The sequence below is a fragment of the Sciurus carolinensis genome, chromosome 8 (assembly GCF_902686445.1).
Source record: "Sciurus carolinensis chromosome 8, mSciCar1.2, whole genome shotgun sequence".
NCBI classification, from domain to species: domain Eukaryota; kingdom Metazoa; phylum Chordata; class Mammalia; order Rodentia; family Sciuridae; genus Sciurus; species Sciurus carolinensis.
The window spans coordinates 134994981-135016632 of NC_062220.1; the positions used below are offsets into that span (position 1 = coordinate 134994981).

Here is a 21652-nt window from a genome sequence, read left to right on the forward strand (position 1 = left end):
TTCGCTTAACATGATCTGTGGAGCACTGTTTTATGTCAGCAAAATTTCTTTGAAGTATTTTCATCACAACGTAATATTCCATCTCGCTTTATGGATTTACCTTAAGGCAGATAACTGATTTCCATTACTGGGCAATTGTGTTTTTGTTTTTTTTTTTTAACTTTTGTTCAGTGTTCTCTCCAATGCCTTGTTAGTGAACGTCGGTATCCTGAGTCATTCACCTACAGGAGTTTCCTAGAACTACAGCTTCGGGGTCCGAGATCCTAACCATATTCTATGAAACAGCTCAGGTTCCACATTCTGATTCATTTTCATTTAGGCATCAAAGAGAGTATCCTGAAATAAGCATGGTGCCTAAGAGGTTGAGAGAGTTTAATTGTGCCCCGGGGGACAAGATGCCACCCCCAGGAGGTAGAAACTGGGAAGAGGAGTGGTCATCCAGGAGGACGAGGTGGGTGGGTATTGGCAAGGAGGGAACAGGGTCAGAGGGACAGACCACACCAACGCTCTCCTACCGTGTCTGTCAACAGCACTATCTGGTATGAACTCCATGCCAGGGAGTGGCCTTTCAAGACCCAACCAGCAGAGGCAATAATATGGCAGATGGGCACAGGCATGAAACCCAACCTCAGCCAGATTGGCATGGGAAAAGAAATCTCGGTAAGTCAGTCCTGGGACGGTGCCAGGTCTGGGGGTCAAGGATGATGCAGGCACAGCCCTGGGTTTTCTTTCTCCTGTGTGTTAACGTTACAAATGCTTTCCTTGCAGTGACCAAAAAAAAAAAAAAAAAAAAAAAAGTCCCGCAACCTTGTTTCCTTTGAAGGTTAGCAGGCCATACTGTAGCACTATGCCTGCAATTTTGGGTGCCTACCACCAGGGGGCCTAGTAACACTTGCTTAGGTTAAACCAAGGACTCCCCTCATTCTATTATTTTCAAAATATATTTATTAAAATATCATAAATATTATTGGTGTTACTTTTACTTGTACCTACCTAATAATTATAAGGCACTATCCAACTCAGGACAAGATATACAGGAACAGAGAGACCTGCTTATAAATTAGTAATCTTCCTCTTAAACACAGCAGGGAGAATCCTCTTTTGATCAGAAGACAGATAATTCAGGGAAGCAGTAATGACCTGGTATGTCTGTGAGGATTACCTGACTCCAGGTTTCCTTTCTTGGATGAGGAGATAATAAATTATACAACTATAATAGTAATGTTTCTCCTCTGTGGCTCTAAAGGGTTCTTGTATTATTGGGATGTGGCTAGAGACTTCAGGATTTCCTTGTAGCCCTCAGTTTTGAGAAAAATGCCAAGAAACTCCTTGGGGAGTATTACTGATCTTGATGCATCCCAGGACTTCTAGCATAGAGCCTACCTAGTTTGTTATATGGACTCAGAGCAGGTGGGATGAAGGAAGATGGATGGCAGGCGAAGGATGAATAAGGGGATTGGTGTGGATGGGTGGTTAATGGATACATGGATGGATGGATGGATGGATACATGGATGGATGGATGGATGGATACATGGATGGATGGATGGATGGATGGATACATGGATGGATGGATGGATGGATAGATACATGGATGGATGGATATGGATGTATGTATGGATGGATATATAGATGGATGGATGGATGGATGAATATATGAATGGATATATGGATGGATGGATGGATATATGGATGGATGGATAATATGGATGGATGGATGGATGGATATATGGATGGATGGATGAATGGATATATGGATAGATGGATATATGGATGGATGGATGGATATATGGATGGATGAATGGATATATGGATAGATGGATATATGGATGGATGGATATATGGATGGATGGATGGATACATGGATGGATGGATGGATACATGGATGGATGGATGGATGGATGGATGGATGGATGGATGGATATATGGATGGATGGATGGATAGATATATGGATGGAAGGACGGATAGATATATGGATGGATGGATGGATGGATGGATGGATGGATGGATATATGGATGGATATATGGATGGATGGATGGATTGACGGATGGATACAGGGATGGACACAGGGATGGATACATGGATGGATGGGTGGTAGGTGGGTGGCTGGCTGGAGGGAAGGAAGGATGGAGGGATATGGAGGTGGAGCAGATGGGTAGACAAAGGGAGAGAGCCAATGAGGGGTCAAGGAGGAATAAAGAAGTCACTATTTATGTTCAGTACCCTCACTGGCTTCTTTTAGGACATTCTTCTCTTCTGCTGGGCCTTTGAACAAGAGGAAAGGCCTACCTTCACCAAGCTCATGGACATGCTGGAGAAACTGCCAAAGCGTAACCGCCGCCTGTCCCACCCTGGACATTTCTGGAAGTCTGCAGAGTAGGTTTTCTCCCTCAGCCTCTCCCGCCTGCCTTACCTCCTGGCCTGTCACCTTGTGCTCCCCTCCCTGACTCTGCCCCAACCGTCCCATCTCTACAAATGCAGCCGCTCTGCCCACAGGTTCCAGGGGAGTCCTCTGGGATCTGGGTCCAGAGTGCCTGCGGTACAGAGCCGGTGCCCTTGGAGTGGCACCCCGAATCTGCCAAGCCCCCCAGTTACGTGCTCAGGGACCCTCCAGCAGGCCCAGCTTGGTGGACATCCTCCTGGGGCAGCAGCCGGGCCCATCATGGCAGCTCTCGGCTTCCCACATTCTCCAAGACCCGAGCAAAAGGCAGGGAAGGTGCTCAGCTTCTTGCCTTCCGCTCGTCCCCTCAGCCATTCACTCTGGTTGCTTATTACTCAGTCTGCGCATATCAAATGTCTGTTGGGGCCAGACACCATTTCAGGAGGGGAAAGACAGGCGGACAAAAGAATTGAGGTTCTTTGGCTGCTGTGGGCAGGAAAGCCTCAGGGCATCCCGGGCGTCCGTGATGTGGGTGCTGGACTCACCCTCCCTGGATCTCCAGCCCTTAGTGACCCTGCCCCAACCCACGCCCAGGACAGTCATCCCTGGTCCAGAGGCTGCGTGTTCCAGTGGGAGCATCCTGAGTCCACACCCTGCCCTTCTGCCTCCTGGCTGTGCACCCTTGGACAAAGCACGTAACCTCTCTGGGCCTCAGTTTTCATCTGTGAAAGGGCTACCAGGTGCCTACCATGCAGCCTATTCTCAGGTTTACATGGGGTCAGATACGTGTGGCACTTAGCACAGAGCCCAGCCCATAATAGGAACCCCACACACACTGGAAAGAGTCCCTTTCACTTCTCAGGGGGCGCAGGGGCATCTCACGTCAACACCCCTGGCCCTCTGCCACTGCCGTATCCACCTCACCGCTCCCTGTGCTTCTCTCCCCTCTGCAGGCTGTGACCCTGGGACAGTGGACGATGCTGGGCTGCCTCAGCTCCTGAGCCACCTCTCCCTCCCTGCTCCGCCCTCTGCCAGCTCAGGCGGCCAGAAGCTCACCATCAGAGGGTCCCGGCCCGCCGGCTTGGGAGCACCGCACGGCTGCGCTCGGGGGCTGCCCTGCACCCCGGACATGCGCCCCTTTTCTCGGGCAGGGTCTGGGACCCCTGAGTAGGACCCATCTGGATCAGCCAGGGTGACGGGATCGATGAGGGAGGCCCCGGGGACTGTGGGGGAAGAGAACCCTGGGCTGATGCGGAGCCCCAGGGCTGCGGGGGCGGAGCCGGGAGGCCCCGCCCACAGAGGCAGGCGTGCAGGACCGGTCTGCGCCTGCGTCTGCCCGCTGTGCCCCAGGCCGCCTGCTCTGCTTCCCCTGAACAAGACAGTCTGCCCCAGCTTCGGAGCCCCAGCCTCGCCGCCTCGGCCTCTGGGTGGAGGGTCCCCGCCAGGCCCTCCTGGGAGGTGGGATGGGTTGCAGAGCCGAGCACCGGCTCAGTCAAGGCCACTGTGTCGAGCAAGGTCAAGGTGGGTGGGGGATGGCTACGCCCATTCCTCTGGACACATCTAGTCCCAGAGGCCGCGACCCAAGTCTGAAATGGTGTGTGACACCTTTGCACACGGCTCTGAAGTGCGGCACAGAACGGCCCCGTGTGTCTTTCCAGGTCTGGGTCTCTCTGGGGACCAGTCCCCTGTTCTGCCTTTGTCTCCTGCCCTGCGAGAGGGTCATCCCATCTCATCTCACTGACCTGCCCACCCCGGTCATTTGGAAGTGACTCCCTGGCTTCAGGGGGCTGCTTAGGGCTCATGACGCCCCCTGAAGTCTAGGCCCTGAGAACTAGGACTTGGGGGGGGGGGGTCGTTTCTAGTACATTCCTTCCCTGGCTCTTTGGCAACTGGTCCACTCACAGTGATGGCTCTGGGTCTCTGGGATGCAGGAGGATGGGTCTCCTGGTTGTGCACATGGTAACCTGTCTGAAGAGCTCCTCTGCCCCGAAGTAAGTCTAGCGGGGAAGCAGGGAGGGAAATTCTGCGTTTTCCGCTCCAGCCTGGGGCGGTCCCTGAGTGGCCTCCTGTTAGGAGCCAGGGTCCCCTTGCCTCTTTGTGCTCACTCATTGTCCTCTCTTCCCATCGCTGACCTTGCTCAAAGCCTGGGCTGGCGGCCTTTCCTGACCTCGGCGGTTCCCCCAGTGAAATGCATAAAGGGTGCTGGGGGCAGGTAGGGTCCAGTAGCCAGGGAGGGTCCAGACTCTGGATCATGTCCCCAAAGCCCCGACCGACCCCATGGATCTGACCTGGCACTAAAGGGAAATCTGTCTCCACAAAGAGCAATAGCAGAGGCAGCAGGGCAGCCTGTAGTCCCTCTGGACTTCCTGGACACTGCCCTGGCTTGGCGACCTTGAAGCTACTACCGTATCCACGCATCTCCCTCCCAGGGAGGGAAACTGAGGCTTCAAAACCCTACCTGCGCTGACATTCAAAATCCAACCTGATGCATGGGGATCTCCCCCACACCTGGGTGGCCCCGACTGCTCTGGGCTCCCGGCAAGCCTGCTTCCAGCGCCAGTTAGAACGACGGCAGCCCTGTGCTTCCCCAGAGCTGGGCCCAGGGGAGTCCCCTCTGCTCCCCCAAGGGCCTCCCTGCCTCGCCTTTCCACATCCCCACCTGTCTAGGACCAGGAGACTCAAGGCCCCATGAACATTCTGGGGACATCTGTCCCGGAGGCTCCTGACCGGCGTTCCCGAGTCTTGGAGGTATTTCTCACCCTTGCAAGAGACCCAGAGCTCTGGCGTTCTGAGAACAGCTCTTGTCTGAAGGTGCCTCCCCGTCCATCTGTCCCCCCAGTCCCTGGCCTAGGCCTGCACCACCCTGGCTGTGCCCAGCGACCCACTGAGTGCCTGAAACCCAGCCACTGGCCTCTCTTGAATCTTCACCTGGACTTCCTGGGTCCACCAACTTCAGATTTGCCATGTACCTTTGTGCCCAGAGAGGAAATGAGGAAGGGAACAGGCAGCCCTGGGGTCCTGCTCCCCCAAAGCTGAAAGGCCCACAGGAGCTGCAGTCTGACCCCCCGGGCTCTGCTGCTTCCAGAATTAACCACCACAGGCCCCATGGGGTCTCCCAAGGGGGTCCCTCTCATGGGATCCCGAGCACCTGTTGGGAATTAGGACAGGCCCCGGTGATCCCGGGAGAACGCCGGCCACCCCGCCCTCTGGGGCTCCTCGGCTTTGTGGATTTGGGTCGGTCCTTTGGCTCTTCGGCACCCCTTCTTGACTTCTCGCTCTTTCCCCCACCTCCCTGCTCTGTCCCCGCCTGCCACGCTCTCCAGGCAGTCAGACTGGGCGCCAGGCTCCAGGCTGCCCCGGCCCCCAGCCCCCGCTCCAGCTCCAGCACCCCGATAAGTCCAGGGAGAACCAGGCCACCCCCTCCCCGGCCCGTCCTATTCCTTCACCCTTCGCAGGGCGAAAGGGAAGAGGCGGCCTTATCCTGCTCCCTCTTAGCCGCTAGCCTGTCCTGCAGCTCATTCCGCATCACTCACCCAGTGAAGGGGTGTGTGTGTCTGCCTGTCCCCGCTGCCGACCCCCATCGCCAGCTCAACAGGAAGCTGTTTCCAGCTGAGCCTCACATTAGCAACCCTCTCGATTCAGGCTTCCCAATGCACAGTCCACAGGGTTCACCAGGGAGCCTGGGGACCTTACGGGGGAACCTGCTTCCTCTGAAGGGCACGTCACACTGACTTCCACCCTCTCTTCAGGCCCCACGTCTCTCATAAAACCAATGACCCTCTTGGCCTCGGGTGGGGACATCCTCCTGGGACCCCCTCCCCAGAGCCAAACCGCAAGCTAAATTGCCACTTCGGCCCTTGTCCTGGTTTTCCCCTGCGGATCAAAGGAAAGAATTCCAGCTTGCCATGAACTCGCGCCTCTCCCTCCACGTCCACCTTGGGCTCGGCCTGCACACGCCCTTGACTGATGTCGCTACTAGACTCCTGTGTCCGGGAAGCCTGGATCTTCCCTCTCCCTTGTCCCACATTGTGCCTCCCGAACACACACACAGAAATCCAGACCCCAATCCCTTCCCTCCTGTGGTCCATCCTCCGAGGCTCTCTGACCCCTGCACCATCGCCATCTCGAGAAGTCTAGAGCTGAGGTTGGCGAGCGGCGGCCCCAGCGCCAAATGACTCTTCTCTGTTTTATTTTTCTTTATCTGGGGGAAAAAATAGCAAAGGAATCATACTTCTCTCCTGACTTAGAAAAATTCTGTGAAGTTCAGATTTCAGGTTGACACACAGAACACTGTTCACGTAGAACCTCTTTCTTTACACGTTGTCCCAGCTGCTTCTGCGTTCCAATGACACAGCTATTTCAGGCAGATGATGTGGCCCACCACGTTAAAATACCTGTGACCCGGCCCGTGACTAGCTTTGGCAGCCTCCGATACTGAGGGCTGCTTCTCGAAGGGCAGAGGAACCGGGAGCAGCTGGCATGTGGAAGAAAGCCAGGGGTGGGGGCCTTGTTTCAACAGGGGACAGACTGTCCCGCGGGCTGCCCTAGGTGCAGCTGGCTCAGGGAGGGAGAAAGCCCCGACCCGGGGCGGGCTGAGCAGATGTTGGCGTGTGGCCTGCCTCCCGCGGAGGCCCTTCAGGCCCGAGGCCTGCTCTTTAGGTCTGCATGGTCGCTGGGGCTGGCAGATGGCCACTTTCTCAGGACCCGCATTTCTTCATCCAGGGACACCACCGTACGTTGGATCAGGGACCCTCTTTCCTCCTCAGGTAGCCCCCTCACCTCTCCAAAGGCCCGATGTGCCAATAGGGTCATGCGCAGGGATGGAACTCCGCCCGTGAACTCGTAGGGACACAGTTTGGTGTCTCCTGCTGATGCTGGAGGTTTCTAAGAGCTTTGGAGCAACCTCTGGGTTGCTTTCTCATGCCTGTCCTCAGCCCGCAGGCCCCAGATGTACCCTCCCTGTCTCCACGGCTTCACGTCACCGCGGTCTTGTCCAGCGTGTGTGGCCAGCGCACCCCCGTGTTAGCTTCCTAGAGCTGCCACCGCAAGTCACCCCACACTGGGTGGCTCAGTGCAAAAGAAATGGGTTCTCTCCGGGTTCGGAAGCAGAAAGTCCAAAAGCTCAAGGTTGGCATGCTCACTCCCAAGCCTGGAGGGGGTCCCTCCCAGCCCCCTGATCTTCTCCCCCTCACACCCTGCCCCCTACTGGGAATTGAACTCAGGGGCACCTAACCACTGAGTCACACCCCCAGCCCCATTTTGTATTTTATTTAGAGACAGAGTCTCACTGAGTTGCTTAGCACCTCGCTAAGTTACTGAGGCTGGCCTTGCACTCGCGATCCTCCTGCCTCAGCCTCCCAAGCTGCTGGTCCCTGACTCTCCTTTACCTCTTGGTTCTTTCTGGCAAACTTCAGCGTTCCTTGGCTCACGACTGTATCACTCACTCTGCTTCTGTCCTCACGTGCCACCGCCCTTGGGTCTCTGTCCTCAGGTGACCGTCTTCTTAGAACACCAGTCACAGGGCATCCTATCAGGAACGACCTCCTATCGGTGAACTCGCCATCTCTGCAGTGACCCCCATTGGTGCACGTGCCGAGGTCCCTGGGGCAGGACTTCGGTGTGTCTATTTTTGTTTATTTCCTTGTGGAGGGGTGGCCAGCGGGGATGGACCCCACCACAGCACCCTGTCAGGAGCTTTCTCTTGGACCTCGGTTGGTCACCTTCTTCCCTCCGTGCAGACCCCGGTTCCCCGGGAGATAGACTGCCCGTGGCCGAGTTCCAGCTGTCCTGGACTCGAGCCCCGTGGTGAAGGTGGGCGGCCTCTGTTCTGTGCAGGTGGCTTTCCTGTAACGCAACGGTCACTTCCGTGCGCCGGGCAGCCCCGTCTGCAGGGTCTGGCAACACGTCCTTCCGTCTCCATTTCACTTGCGCCCGTGCTCGGAGGCAGGGGAGCGCTGGGCGTCCTTCTTCTCTTCCTTGGTTTTGCCTGTGACGTGAGGAAGTTCGCAGGCAGCGGCAGGGCCTCCGTCCCTGGCCTCCAGTGCCCCTGCTCCCGCCCCACTTGGCCTTCACCTGCTCTCCCAGGGGAACGAGAGGCAGAAAATGAGAGGCTGGTCCTCAGCGAGTACTAGAGAATGCAGAGGGGGCGCCGGGTAAGAGCGAGGACCTGGCAGAGGGGTCACAGGGCTCCTGGCAGAGCTGGAGGGATTGGAATCCCAGCCTCACCCCAGGTGTGTTTACCAGGTTTATCAAGTGTCGTTTGTAAAGCGCCCCATTGAGTCAGGTGTCCCCCAGGGCAGAGTGACTTTCCACCTTCAGGGTCCCTGTTCGGTGGGCACTCACTATGTACCCAGCTGTTGAATGGCCACGTTGTCCTGCTCTGATGGCTGACGCTGGTAGGAACATAAACCAACCCAGGGTGCTGGGGCAGTGTCGAGGGGTGTCTCGGAGTTCACCTGTCCCCGAGAGCTCACCACCGCGAGTGACCTGTGCTTTGCCGCCCGCAAAGGAGGAGGAGGAGAGGGCGTCTGGAGGGGCTGCAGGGGTGGGAGCGTCCACCGTGCTCCCGTCCATTCGGCTGTCCGGGAAAGTGTGCAGATTCCTCCCCGCTCCTCCCGACCCCGCACCCTACACCCTGCACCCGTGGGCCAGCCCGACTCTCCTCTGGTGCTGGACGTCCACACTCGGCTTTGAGTTCCCGGGGACTGGCCAGTGAGTGGTCTTCCCTCTCAGGGGGAAGGGCCCTTCCTTCCCCATTCACAGGGGTCCTTCAGTCCTTTTCCCAACCCCCAGGCTAGGAAGGGTCGTTTTGCAGGGTTGGAGGACCCCTCCCTCCGCTGAGGAGCGAGCCGGCGCGTGCAGGTGATGGACAGGAGAGCCCGTGCCTTCCATCCACCTTCAGTTCCCTGCAAGACCAGATGGGCACTGCATTATGGGAAGGGTCCCAGGACAAGTATGGGATTTGTCTGTTTCTCAGACGCTCGTGTGTGGTTGTGATCTGAAAGACCCATAGGGACTCTTCCCAGGTTTCTCCGAGCTGGGTTCCGAATCCCTAACTCGATCATCCTTTCTGAGTTCAGCTTGGTGTCTTACTGGTTCTGCGGGAGCAAGTGTCTGTATTCCAGCCACAGAAAAAAAAGCAGCTGGCCCCCTTCCCCCGGCATTTACAGGCTGCTAGGCAAGGTACACCCCATCTGTCCCGGCTGCCCAGGAGGCTGGCACTGTGAGATGAACCAGGAAGCTGACCTGAGATGGCACTGGGTGGTCACGGCCACCGGGGACGCCTGTCCTTCCCTTCAGTGCTGGTATGAAAAGCTGAGCCCCAGAAAACTTGAACCTGGTCCCCAAGGCCATACGCTCCCTACCTAGGCCTGCCGATGGTCAATCCAGGTTCTGTGCATGAGGTTCCCTGCCCAGGTCCCTAGAGAGGAAAAACTCTAGCTCACAGTGTTTTCCAAAGGGACCCAGTTTGCTGTGTGTCGGTGACTTCCCCAATATGCCCCTGCTCAGAGACCACGGCGAAAAGAATCTAGAATTTTACATCCTTCGAACGATCAGCCCCTGGAACTTTTATCTCCCATCAGGCTACTGAGACAAAGATCCAGAAAGATCTATATCTAAAAGATCTAGATGGATGAAGATCTAGTCCAAAGAGGGCAAATATACAGCACGTCTGCCACACCGCCGACTCCTCTGCTCTTGGCAGACATTGCTAATCGATCCCAGCACCTCTCCCCGCAGATCCCAGATGCAACTGTAGAGCATTAGAGTTGCCACTCAAGGTGGACATGCATGACTGTCTCTGAGGCCCAGAGAAAGGAGGTCAATACCACAGGCCAGGTCCCTTCCAGGAGGCAGAGGCTGGTTTAAACTTGGAAATTTTCAGAAACACAGTTATCATTCATTCGCCGTCTGTCTGTCAGGGCCTTTCAGTCAGGGAACCTGGAAGATGCAGGAAGAAGGGTTTTGTCGTGGGGCCCTGGTGTCCGAGGCTACGTGGCAATCTGCCTGCAGCTTAGGAAGAATCACGATTCTCTGGGAGGGTTTCTCGGCAAGGCCTGAACTGCACCCCAGCCAGGTAACCGCTGGGCAGGGAGGGCCGACACATGGGGCCCCTGAGGTGGGCGGGGGAGCCAGGAGGGTCGTTCTGTATTGAGGCAGTTTGTAAAAGTTCCGTAGTTCAGCCCGGGCATCTGGGAAGCCAGAGAATGTCACACAGACCTGTGGGGAAGAGGAATCTTCTCTCTGTGAAAGGTTCAGGATCAAGTTTTCAAGCAGGTGTCTTCTGGGGTCCTAGTGGACCACCAGCTCCATACCTGAGCTCTTGAAATGCCCTTAACACCAGCTTGGTGGCCAAGAGTACCTCTCGTGGGCTGCCTCTTTGTTTCCTTCCTCCCCTCACTACACCTCCCCAGCTCCTGCTTGAGAGCGTCTCCCTCAGACTGTGCACCGAGGAGAAGCTGCGCAGTAGTAGAGATGATAAATAGCAGCCGCGCACCTCACTTACGATGAGTCGGAAGCACAGCTCTCTCCTGCCGCGGAGCCAGCAGCCGTCGTTGGTGCCGACATCTATTTACATCACGGCTTCTTAGATTTGAAAGTCTAATGATTAAAAACAAATCTTTGTTTTTCTTTTCAATCACTTAAAACACACAAAAAAACATCAGCTTGGCTAGTTCTTCTCCTTTAAAAATATCCTAACCTCTAGTGCTAGGCAGGTGGGGTGTTGGGAAACCCTGGGGCCAGGATGGCAGAGAGAATCACCTGCGGGCCTACCGAAGCCAGAGAGTTCCCTCCCCGGCAGCGGCCGTGTGCTAGTCCTGGTGGAGTAGGGCCCTTGCGTCCCATCGGGATGCCAGCGATGTCGGTTGGCACAGAACGCCCCAGGAGCGCACTTTCTTCCACAGCCACTCATTGGGTGGGTGGTTTACTGAGCACCTACTCCATTCACCCTGGGCATTTGGTGATGAGCCATGCAAAGTCTTCCCCCATTCCGAAGTTCAGAGCCTAAGAAAGACAAGGAACTGCCAACCACAGACGTATATGTTGCAGCTCACAAGGGTCGGAGGAAGGAAAACTCACAGGAGGAAGAAACCCCGGGTGGGCTTGACTGTGGAGAGAGGTCTTTGGGAGAAGGTGGCATCAGTCAAGATCTAAAGGAAGAGCGAGGGAGGATGATCATTGTCACCCTCAAGGCTGTTGACGCTGGACCCAGAGCGTTCTTTATGATAGGGCTGTGGTGTGCACTGTAGGACAGGGAGCATCCTCAACCCTCCCGCTTGGGTGCCAGGGCTCTGCCACCCCCAGCGTGGCATCCAGAAGAAAGTCTCCAGACGCTGCCCAAGGGTGTGCCTTGGCACACTACAGGATTCCAATCCAGCAGCTGCCCGCGTCAGCCTCCATGGGAACAGATGGAGCCAGACTCAGGGAATCGGGTCTCAAGGAGGAGGCCCCTGGAGTGGCCTGGCGGGGAGACAGGTTTAAAAAGCGCTCGGAAAGCCCTACACAGTGGTGCACGCCTGTGAGCCCCGCAACTCAGGAGGCTAAGGTAGGAGGATTGTAAGCTAGAGGCCAGCCTCAGCAACTTAGCAACATCCTAAGCAATTCAGCAAGACTCTGTCTCAAAAAAATAAATAGAAAGGGGCTGGGGTCAGTGGTAGAGTCCCTAGGTTCAATCTCCAGTACCAAACAAAAAAAAATAATTATGTTTCGAAGCACCAGGACCTCTTCCCTCTGTCCTAAAACCTCGAGGCTCCTGTTTGGGCCCTTCTCAAGCTGCTCTCTGGGCTACTCAGGGATCTCAGGAATGTCCCCTCATCTTCCCCAGAAAGGGGCCTCCCCTGACCCCACAGGGCCTTTCCCAGCTCCTTCTGGCTCCAGCCACTGTGGAGAAATGACACCGGCCCCTGACCACCTGGTGGAGACGAAGCTGCGCAGTTAGACGTGATGGGCGGCTCCCTCCTGATCCCGGGGCCGGTTGGGCTGGGCAGGTGGTGGACGTGGACAACCTAAGGGTCCTGCCCTTCCGCCCCCTGGAATCCAGCTCCTGGGCGAGGGGGTCCCAGGATCTTGGAGGGGCGAAAGCGGGAGCGGGTTCTGCAAAGAGCTGAGGCTGGGAAAGTTGCTTTGGGAATGTGGGACCCGTGGCCGCCAAGCACCTTCTAGAAGGCGACTGACCAGCATCCCGCCTTGGCAGGGCTCAGCCTTGGCCGCTGGAGCGCTCCCTGGACAATTGATGCCTGAATTTCTGCGCCAAGTTCCTCTACTTAGTTTTCTGTTTCAAATCTTGCCACTAGAATACTTTTTTAAATGGAGACATGAGCTTGTGCGTAGTGCAGGGTAGACCCGACCTGCCTGGCTATCCGCCCGGGCCCAGGGGGCGTGGCTTCAGGGGCGTGGCCCAGGGGGCGGGGCTCCAGGGGCGTGGCCTCAGCCTGCCCGCCTCCTGCCGGCCCCACCTCCGTCCTGTCCCCTTCGCTTTCTCTTTGTGAGGCCCCCGCTTCCCACCCCTTCCCACCCGCATGCTGCCATCTTGTCCCCCGCCCACTTCCAAAACACTCCTCCCCGTGACCATCGGGAATAAATGTTCCCAGAGCCCCAAGCCTCCTAGCAGAGGCTGGAAGCCCAAGAGGGACAGGGACCCCCACACCCCACCCACCCTGGCCTCTTGACCTTGACCTTGCCCTCTAGGACTGCCATAGCGCCTGCATCTGAGCTGCTGGAGCCTAAGAAAATCTGTCGCCTGTCTCCCAAGCTTGTGGTCCCCACCCAAGCTCCCTAAATCCAGAGTCAAGCAGGCCTCCTCCCTTGGTTCCCCGCGATTTGATTTCCTATAGTCACTTGGCCAACGTGGCCTAAGGGCCTCCTGTGCTTCTGAAAAAATGGGGGTGGGAAGTGGCCTCTGCCTCCAAGGTCCCTGGGGTCCGGTGGAAGAGTAAGAAGAGTTCTGACCCTAACGGGGCCCTGAGACCCCCCCAGGAGCACCCACCCCAGACAAGGGCCCTCGAGGACGGCTTTTCAGAGGAGGAGACTTCCGAACGCTGTCTTGAAATTTGAGTAGAGTGGGAGTGGGGAGTCGGGAACAGTGTGCAGGAAGGAGGAACAGCCCGTGCACAGGCTCAGAGGCAAGACCATGATTTATTGGGGGCTGAAAGCTACCTGCTCTTCCCTGCCTTGCCCCTGGCCTGCTGCCGTCCCCAGCTTGATAGTGCGCTGGCTCAGACGTGGCAACCTCGACTTCTCTCCTGGTCCTTCCTGTGACCTCGGTATCCTGGGGGTTTTGTGCTTGCTGGAGCCCGGCGGGCACTGAGGTCACCTCCAAGGCTCCCATACCTGCCGCTGCCGGCTCCCCACCTTGGAGGGTGGGCTTCTGCTATGCCTGGGTCATCTCCTCTTCTCTCTGAAGCATTTTCTTCTCTGTCTTTGCTTCTGCTTCGCTACTCCTTGGCCTCCTCTGTGTCTCTGATTTCTTTGAAGCCCAAAGACCTGACTTGCTGAACCACAAAGCCTCCCCCAGCAGTCTCACTGTGGCCTCTTTCCTGATCTGTATAAGGGCCGCTGGAGTGTTGAGATCAAGAACATGCATGGACATGGCAATGTACTGATGAAAAACCCGACCAAAAAGGTCTCCAGATATACATGACAGTTGGGATGGGTTCTTAGAGAAGTGACTGAAGAAGACCCAGGGGTCATAGTGGGCCACAAGCTAAAGTCTACAGTAGAGCCTAAAGTGTGGAAGAGAATGCATAGAAGCGATTGGTGGGATAGTGCGTCCTCTGTTGCTGTCAATATACGGCAGGGTTCGACGGACAGAAAACCCAGCACCTCTGATGACTCTAGGACTCCCAGGGTGTGTGTGGGTGCTGTAGGTTACTAGGGCTTATTCACCTGCTTGGTCTTGACTCCACGTACAATTCTGGAGCCAGTGCCTGCTGCGCATCACGGTCTCCCTGACTGTCTCAGCGTCCGCTCTTCTTTCAGAGTATCCTGGACTTTTCTTGCTACAGCCTGTGGCTCTTGGTCCGTCACCGACCCTGGGGTTGTGGGGGGGGGGGGTGTGAACGAAAGAGTCCATGTCAATAGCTTCACACAATACCTGGCACATAGTAGGTGCTCAATAAGCCTGGCTTCTCTTCTATCACCCAACTGAACTCCTCCCAGAATTCCGCCTCCTGGGGCATTCCTGAGAAATGGGCAAAATGGAAGGGGGTGTCCCCATCTCCCCGGAGGCTGGCGGCCTGGAGTCCAGGCCTCACTGACACAGTCCCCCAGCTGTCCCCAAGGCAACACATCCATAAGGCTCAATCCTAAGGAGCTGGAAAGTCTCTGGCAAGACCAGCTGGTCTGCCCACCCAGGTCCTCACAGAAGCAGGACATTCTCCCCCCAGGCCCCGAGGTGGAGGCCAGGGAGGTCGCGGGGCAGTGGAGGCCGGTGGAGCCAGGTGAGTGCACTGGCCTGAGACCCTCCCACAGTCGGGTGGTCCCTCTCCCCACCCCAGGCCTCTCGTTTCTCTCTCCCTGACCTTTGGCCTTTCTCCGGGGTCCACTCCACGGACTGACCGCATGACTCGCCGGGTTGGTCGCTCTCGAAGTGCTGGACCTTAGGAAATGTCCTCAGTTGTAAAAAGGCTTTCTCTCTGTAAATGACGCTGTTACCTTTTTCTATACACAGAGTATATATACCTATAAATATTATACATATATATTATATATACAAAGACTGATTCCTGTACAGAACCACGGACCGGGGGTCCGCACGTCGTCTCCCTGTGTGTGCGTGCTGGTCGCAGAACGAGCTCATGTATGATCTCATGTGTTCCGGGGTCGCCTCCTCCCTCTCTCTTTCCCTTCTCCACTCTGTCTCTGTCTCTTTCTGTCTCTCTCTCTCTGTCGTCTCTGTCTCTCTCTCACTTGCTGCCAATGTCTCTCTGCTGGGAAAGAATATTTGATTCCGATACCATCCAGGGAAGAAGGCCGGATGGACGGAGGGTCCGCTGTGTATATTTGTACAGAATCATTTATAACGTTTTCTACACTTCTCAAAAAAGTATTTCTAACTTGGGCTGTTGGACAATTTGTGAGCCTCTGAGCCGGCAAGCCTACTGTTTCTTGTGTTTAGTGCAATGTTTAGTGAGAATCCGATGTCTGAATTATTTATGCCAATAAAGAATTTGAGAATTCCTGCATCACACTGCCGCCAAAACAGGTCTGGATTCTCTTGTTGTCTGTCGTGCGGAGGGGGAATCCTGCGTGCTGATCAGCGCGTGCGTCAGCTATCACCATGATTGTGCCGTGTAACAAACATCCCCCTAACCCCATGGCTTATGGCAGCTTGCACCTGCCCTCCTGCACCCAGTCCAGGCTGGGCTTCACTAAGAGATGCCTCTCAGGTCATAGGTCAGGTTCAAGGTGGGTTCAAGGTCAGGTCCACATGTCTCCCTATTGCAGGGTCAAGGCCAATAGCAGGTAACCTTGAACATGAGAGCCAAGCTAGAAGGCACAAACACTCAGGGCATCATCTCAGACCACGACCCTTGGTCAACACAAGAAAACAGACACCATCCTCCACCCAACCAGCCACCAACATGTTTTCCCCGGAGGGAGGGGTGCGGTGTGGATGTGTCCGCACACAGACAGGGCTGTCCACGCTGAGCACAGCTGGGCGACCCCGTCAATCCCCAGGGCCACCCGACTCCACAGCCATCTGGTGCAGAGAGATGAACTGGCTGGGCCCAGCCACAGCAAGAAGCAAAGCTCAGGCCACTGGGGGCACGCACAGTGGGACTTTTAAAATCCACCGAGTGCTTTTACAAAACAAGAGCTCACCGGCCTGGAAAACCAGCCCGTGAGCAGGAGGACAGGAAGATGGGGCCAGAGCCACAGAGCCTTGCTGCCAGGGGACGAAAGAGCCGGCCTTACCTCTCCCGGTCCTCGAGGTCCTGCCCTCCGCCACTGGAGTGACCACGTGTAAGCTGTGTGGCTGCGGGCAGGTTGCTTAGCTTCTCTGAGCCTCCACGTCCTCATCTGTAAAATGAGCATAATTACCATACCTCCCTCCACCTTCCTCCCTGCGACACGAGGCTTAAGTATGTCACCTAACTACCGGGACCAGTGACCAAAGAGCACCCCAGAGTTCCCATCTCTCTCGACACTTTGCTCAGGCCCCGTGCTGCCCCCAATATCCCAGGGAAGAGCAGTTGGTATCTAACACTCTAAACTTGGCCACAGACACGGCTCCCTCCTCCCACTCACCACACAGGGGCTGGGTGTCTGAGTCGCCCCATTTCACAGAAGTGGAAACTGAGGTTCCGAGGAGCGGAAGTCCCCAGCAGCAACAATTGACTTTCAGCCGTCACTTAGACCAGGGTGTGACCCGGCTCTCCTCTCAGAACTTCAGTTTCTTCTAATGTAAAAGGGGGACAATAATCACGCTCCCTTCAAAGAGCTGGGATTAAAGCAGGTCAAACGCTTTCAACTCCCAGCAAAAAGCAACCAGTCAGCACCAGCTTTTCCAACCCCAGATCCGACACTTGGCTCTGAGATAGTTCGGACGTGGGGAAGGCGTGTGAGACAAACCAGAAAGCCCGGCCTTTTCTGTTTCAGGCAGGAGAGAAGAGGACAGAGTCTTTCTTGGGACCTGGGACTAATTGATTGCCCTGGTTCTGGCTTGTGGTCCTCTCTGGCCGCAGGGCTACCATCAATCAGGCACAGCAGGTGTTGGCTGATCCAGGGGAGCTTTGCAATTCACCGGAACTGAATGGCTCATTAACCTCCGCACACAGGCTGCAAGGGAGGCACTTGGGAAATGAAGCACAGGCACAGATGAGTCCACCTTTCTCCCAGTGGCAGGAACAAGGTGACAAGACCAATCAAACCCTGTGGGTCCCTCCTCACCTTTGCCCAGATGGAGACCCTCCTGATCCCTGTCTCCCAGTTCCCAGAAACAGTGCTTTCTTCTCATTTTGCCCTCATCCTATCAAGCAAATGCTCTCCCATTCCCATTACACAGATGAAGCACCTGTGGCTCAGAGAGGTTAAGTGACTTGTCTCAAGTCACACAGCAGTTAAGCATAGAGCCAGCATCCAAACCCAGGCCATTTGCATCTGGGACCCATGCTCCGAACTGCAATGCCAGATGGTGTCTGGGACAGACCACTTACAGTGAATTAGTGATTCTCAACAGGGCATGTTGTCCCCTGCCCAGGGCACATTTGACTCTGTCCAACTGGGAATACTAATAGCATCCAATAATTAGGTACGGGGATTGCTGTTCCAAATCCCATAATGCATAGCACAGACCCTCCCACCAGAAGCCATCCAGCCCCAAATGTCAGCGGAGAAGAAACCCACTCCATCCTCCGTCGCTAAGGACGGCACCGAGGGGCGCTCTGGCGGGTGTGTGGGCGCAATTAGAGCAGCTTTCATGGAATGAGAAAGACCAAGGTTGGGAACAATTCATCCACTGTCACCTTGCAGATACGCCCAGGGAAGAAGGCACATCAGTTGCTAAGAGACACACGCAAACTCAAGAAGAGTGACTAACCGCCTCGAGTGTGGCCGGCACAGCGCCAGAGATGCCACCGAGCCGCACGTGTCCCAGTTGTCCTTCACGCACCAACCGGCGACGTCGCTGCCCTCGCAGGGAGAAAACGCCATCCGGCCGCGCAGCTGCAGAGGCGGAGGCTCAGAGGGGCGGGATAGGCGCCCGGGTCACTCGCCCGAAAGGGGCACGGCTGGGATTAGAACCGGGGTCTCTGTCGTGGGCACGGATACCTTTTCAGTCCTGCAAACGACTGGCACTAAAGTCAGGCGGCCTCAGCCGGGGGCGCTTGCATGCGCGGGACAGAAGGCAGGGTTCGGCGTGTGTCCCGTCCAGCAGCTGCGAGGCCCTGGGCGAGCCCCTCCCCCGGGGAGCCTCCTGGTGCTTCAGCGACCTGGAGATCGCGATGGTGCAGATGTGGGGACATCGCAAAGGCTGCACGACTTGACTCGGATACGTGGTGCGTTGCGCACGGGGGTCTCTGGCCCTCTGTGGCCCACCTTCCCTCCCCGGAGCTGGCACCCAGGCGCACCCGGGTGAGCGTGCACACGGGCACAGAGATGCACCCGTGCCCGCTCTCACTCACGTGCACACACACACCCTGACCTCCGCACCCTGTCGCGCATCCACCCCTGGCCACCGCCGCCCTCTCCCTGGGGCAGGTACCTGTCCGCCTTGACACTGATGTTTGCAAAATACGCCGGAGGGCAGCTGCTGGTCCGAGCCACCAGGCTGTCGCTCCGCAGGGTCGGAGGCTCCTTCTAGGGCTGCAGCCTGGCAGCTGGCACTGCCCTGGATCCAGCCATCCCAATGGGCGATGGTGAGTCCCCGCCCTTCCAAGGGCTCCAAACAGCCACAACATTTGACAATCGGGTCATTGTTTCCCTGGACCGTTTATAACTCAGGAACTCCCCCCCGGGGCTTGTGCCCATTTGAAATGCCATCTTGGCTGCCAGCAATGCCAAACAAGGAAAAACGCATTCTTAGGCCCCAGGCCCTGAGAACAGTGGCTTCAGCCAGGCTCAGAGTGTTCCTGAAATATATCCATAGGATGTCAAAAAGGAAGGCGACACTGCGGGAAAGTAGATGTGTCTTTCTTTGCGGGACTTGTCAGAGCCTTGGATGTACTGTGTACATGATCGCTGTCTCAGAGGGGCTGCGGCGTCAGGTTTCTCAGCTTATTTGTCTCCAGGATCCTTGGTTCACTCTTTCCTGGAGGATTATGTTGCAGGGACTCCTTTGCAAAACCGCTTTTCAACCCTGGGAAACATTCAAAGTAGATTCCCGCACCCTTTACAGACCATGTAGCCCAATGGTCCATGTCACCTGAACCTTTCCACAAAAGGAAACCAAATAAAACGTTTAAGAAACTGACATAGTGCCTCAGCTTTTTTTAATCTTGCCAAAAAAAAAAAAAAAAAAAAAAAGATAAAGCAAAACAAAAACAGCAGAAAGCTCTTTCCAGTTTGCCATCGCCATCGTGAAGAAAGGTTATCACCAAAAATAAAACAAATAAATTAGAAAAGCCATCATGTGAGGAATCAAAGCTTAAATGTCCGATCCTTTTTCCGTAGGCCCGTGAACACCTAGACGCGGACGGGGACCAGTGCTTGGGGGCCGCCAGCAGCCCGAGGGGCTAGAAGCCTGGGGTTCGAAGCTCCGCCCCCACTCCTCGGCCCTGGGCTCTGATTGGTTGACATTTGGGCGTGCCCCGCCCCCTCTTGTTGGTGCTCCTGACAGGGGCTCCTGACAGGGGATCCTGAGATGCTCTTGGGAAGGCTTTGCTGGGGCTGCTGGTGGGGCTCTTCCCTGTAGAGTCACCCTGACTTTTCATTCAGGGAACAGAGCTTTGGAAGCTTCTCATGAAACCTCTCAGGTTTTCCATTTATTTGATGTTTTCTCTTCTTCTCTTTTTTTAATAACATCTGGTTCCACACCAGCAGCCTGGCTGTGGGGCGAGGCACTGAGGGTAAAAGGGACAGGATCAGACCTGTTAGTGTCTGGTTCAGCTCCATTCTGGGTTGTTTTCCAATCTCGGTGAGAATTTTTTAAAAGAGGAAAAGAAAAAGAAAAATCAGATCCTGCAATTTTAAAAAATGACTTAAATTAAAAAGAAAAAAATCAGAAATTGCTAGCACCACCTAGAAAGGGGACAGATAGCTGGGCAATGTCCCCTGGACGCTGGACTAGCAGAAGTGGGGGTTGCCCACATCACTTACAACTGACCTCCAGATCTGCTCCTAATTACGCAGCAAATTAAGTCCTCTTAAGCTGATTTCGCTTTCCATCGCAACGTATTCACTGACGTCTTGCTCCATTCCCGATTCCTGTATCTTGGAATAAAGTCTTAGATCATTCAAAGGACTTCATGCGACAGTAATGACAGCCGGGATCAGCAAACTCAGGGTCTGCACCCCATCAGATCTGCAGCCTAATCGACAGCTTGCGGGATAAGAACAATTCGGCTAGTTCTTAAATGGTCGAGTGGACTCTGAAGAGGACTATTCTGTGGCAGAGGAAAATGGCATGCACTGCTAATTTCGAGGGCGGTAATTAGCGTTGTATCGGAACATATGGGCCCATTTGTTTGCGTTTGGTAGTGTTTGCCTGGTCCTGCATCGGAGACAGGACATGGTGCTCAGCAACCGGTCTCTTCCAGATGGGCGGGTCAGAGGATGTCGGCCACACTGGATTAGGCTTGGGAAGAAGGTCTTTCCCCGTTTCCCTAGCCTGCAGGTTCATCCCTTCTCCTGGGAGCATCCTGGGGCAACCATTTCTGCCCGCACCACAGGATTCAGCCTGACCCCAGGATTTGGCCCGCCCACCATAGCTGATTGGTTCAGGCACAGACACCTGACCCGGGCTGAACCAATCAGATTTTCTCTTCAGGGACTTTAGAATTCTGATCTGGGACTTGCAGGGAAAGATGGGGTCCCCAAGTTAAATTTGAGGTTCAAAGGAATTTCTGCTGATGTCATTCCCTGACCAAATGTTTCTACATTTCCCAAGAGCTGAGTGCTCCCCACATCTCTTGGACTCCCTCACAATGCTCATTATTCTAATAGATTCACCTCCTTCCTGCCTGTCGCCTCTTCGTTTTCCCCCAAAATCGTCCTTAGCATTGTTTTGGTCATTTGCAAACCAAGGAAGCCTGAAGGGCCGAGAGACTCCGCCCAGACCTCTGTTCATGGATCATGTGCGCCAGGTCAGATCTTAATGTCAGTTCTGCACACCAAGTGGCCTTGGGAACACCCAGAGCCAACAGGTGAGGACAGTGTCCTCAAGTAAATTAGAAACATTTAACCAAGACCACTGAGTTTCTATTTTTAAAAATAATAACACAACCGTAGCACAGTAGCGCCTGCCTGTCATCCCGGCGACTAGGGAGGCTGAGGCAGGAGGATCACAAGTTCAAAGCCAGCCTCAGCAACTTAGCAAGACCCTATCTGAAAATTTTTAAAATAGAAAGGACTGGGGATGTAGCTCAGTGGTAACATTCTCCTGGGTCCAATCCCCAATACCAAACAAACAAACAAATAGTACAGGCAAATCTCAGAGTCAAAAGGTTCCCTTAAACCTACAGGAGGTTTTGAACTTAGGTATCTAGTTGTTTGGGGGGATTTTTTTGTTTTGTTTTGTTTTGTTGTTTTATCCTTCTGACCTGGGGACAGGACATGAGCTCACAGTACTAATGTCTGATTGGATGCCAAATGACTCAGAAGCTTTAAAACACC

The 21652-nt window shown here is 55.2% G+C and overlaps 1 protein-coding gene and 1 long non-coding RNA gene across 7 annotated transcripts in view; one reads left to right on the forward strand and one right to left on the reverse strand.

Moving 5' to 3' along the window:
- The window catches only part of Ksr2 (kinase suppressor of ras 2), a 371336-nt gene extending 368956 nt beyond the window's left edge, over positions 1-2380 (forward strand). The window contains 2 exon segments of the mRNA XM_047562072.1: positions 531-660; positions 2243-2380. Coding sequence (XP_047418028.1) covers positions 531-660; positions 2243-2380 — 268 coding nt within the window.
- A 7549-nt stretch (positions 2381-9929) lies between these two features.
- Positions 9930-18651, reverse strand: LOC124991211 (uncharacterized). Of its 6 annotated transcripts, none has more exons than XR_007109895.1 (8): positions 18152-18651; positions 16631-18046; positions 16298-16402; positions 14902-14978; positions 14267-14412; positions 11144-11386; positions 10878-10981; positions 9930-10600 (listed from the first exon to the last, which is right to left on the reverse strand). It is a non-coding gene; the product is annotated as an uncharacterized LOC124991211 (long non-coding RNA). The 6 variants fall into 6 exon arrangements; XR_007109894.1 differs by having other exon boundaries at positions 16631-17175; positions 17922-18651; XR_007109896.1 differs by having other exon boundaries at positions 16955-18651.
- Positions 18652-21652: the final 3001 nt, after the last annotated feature.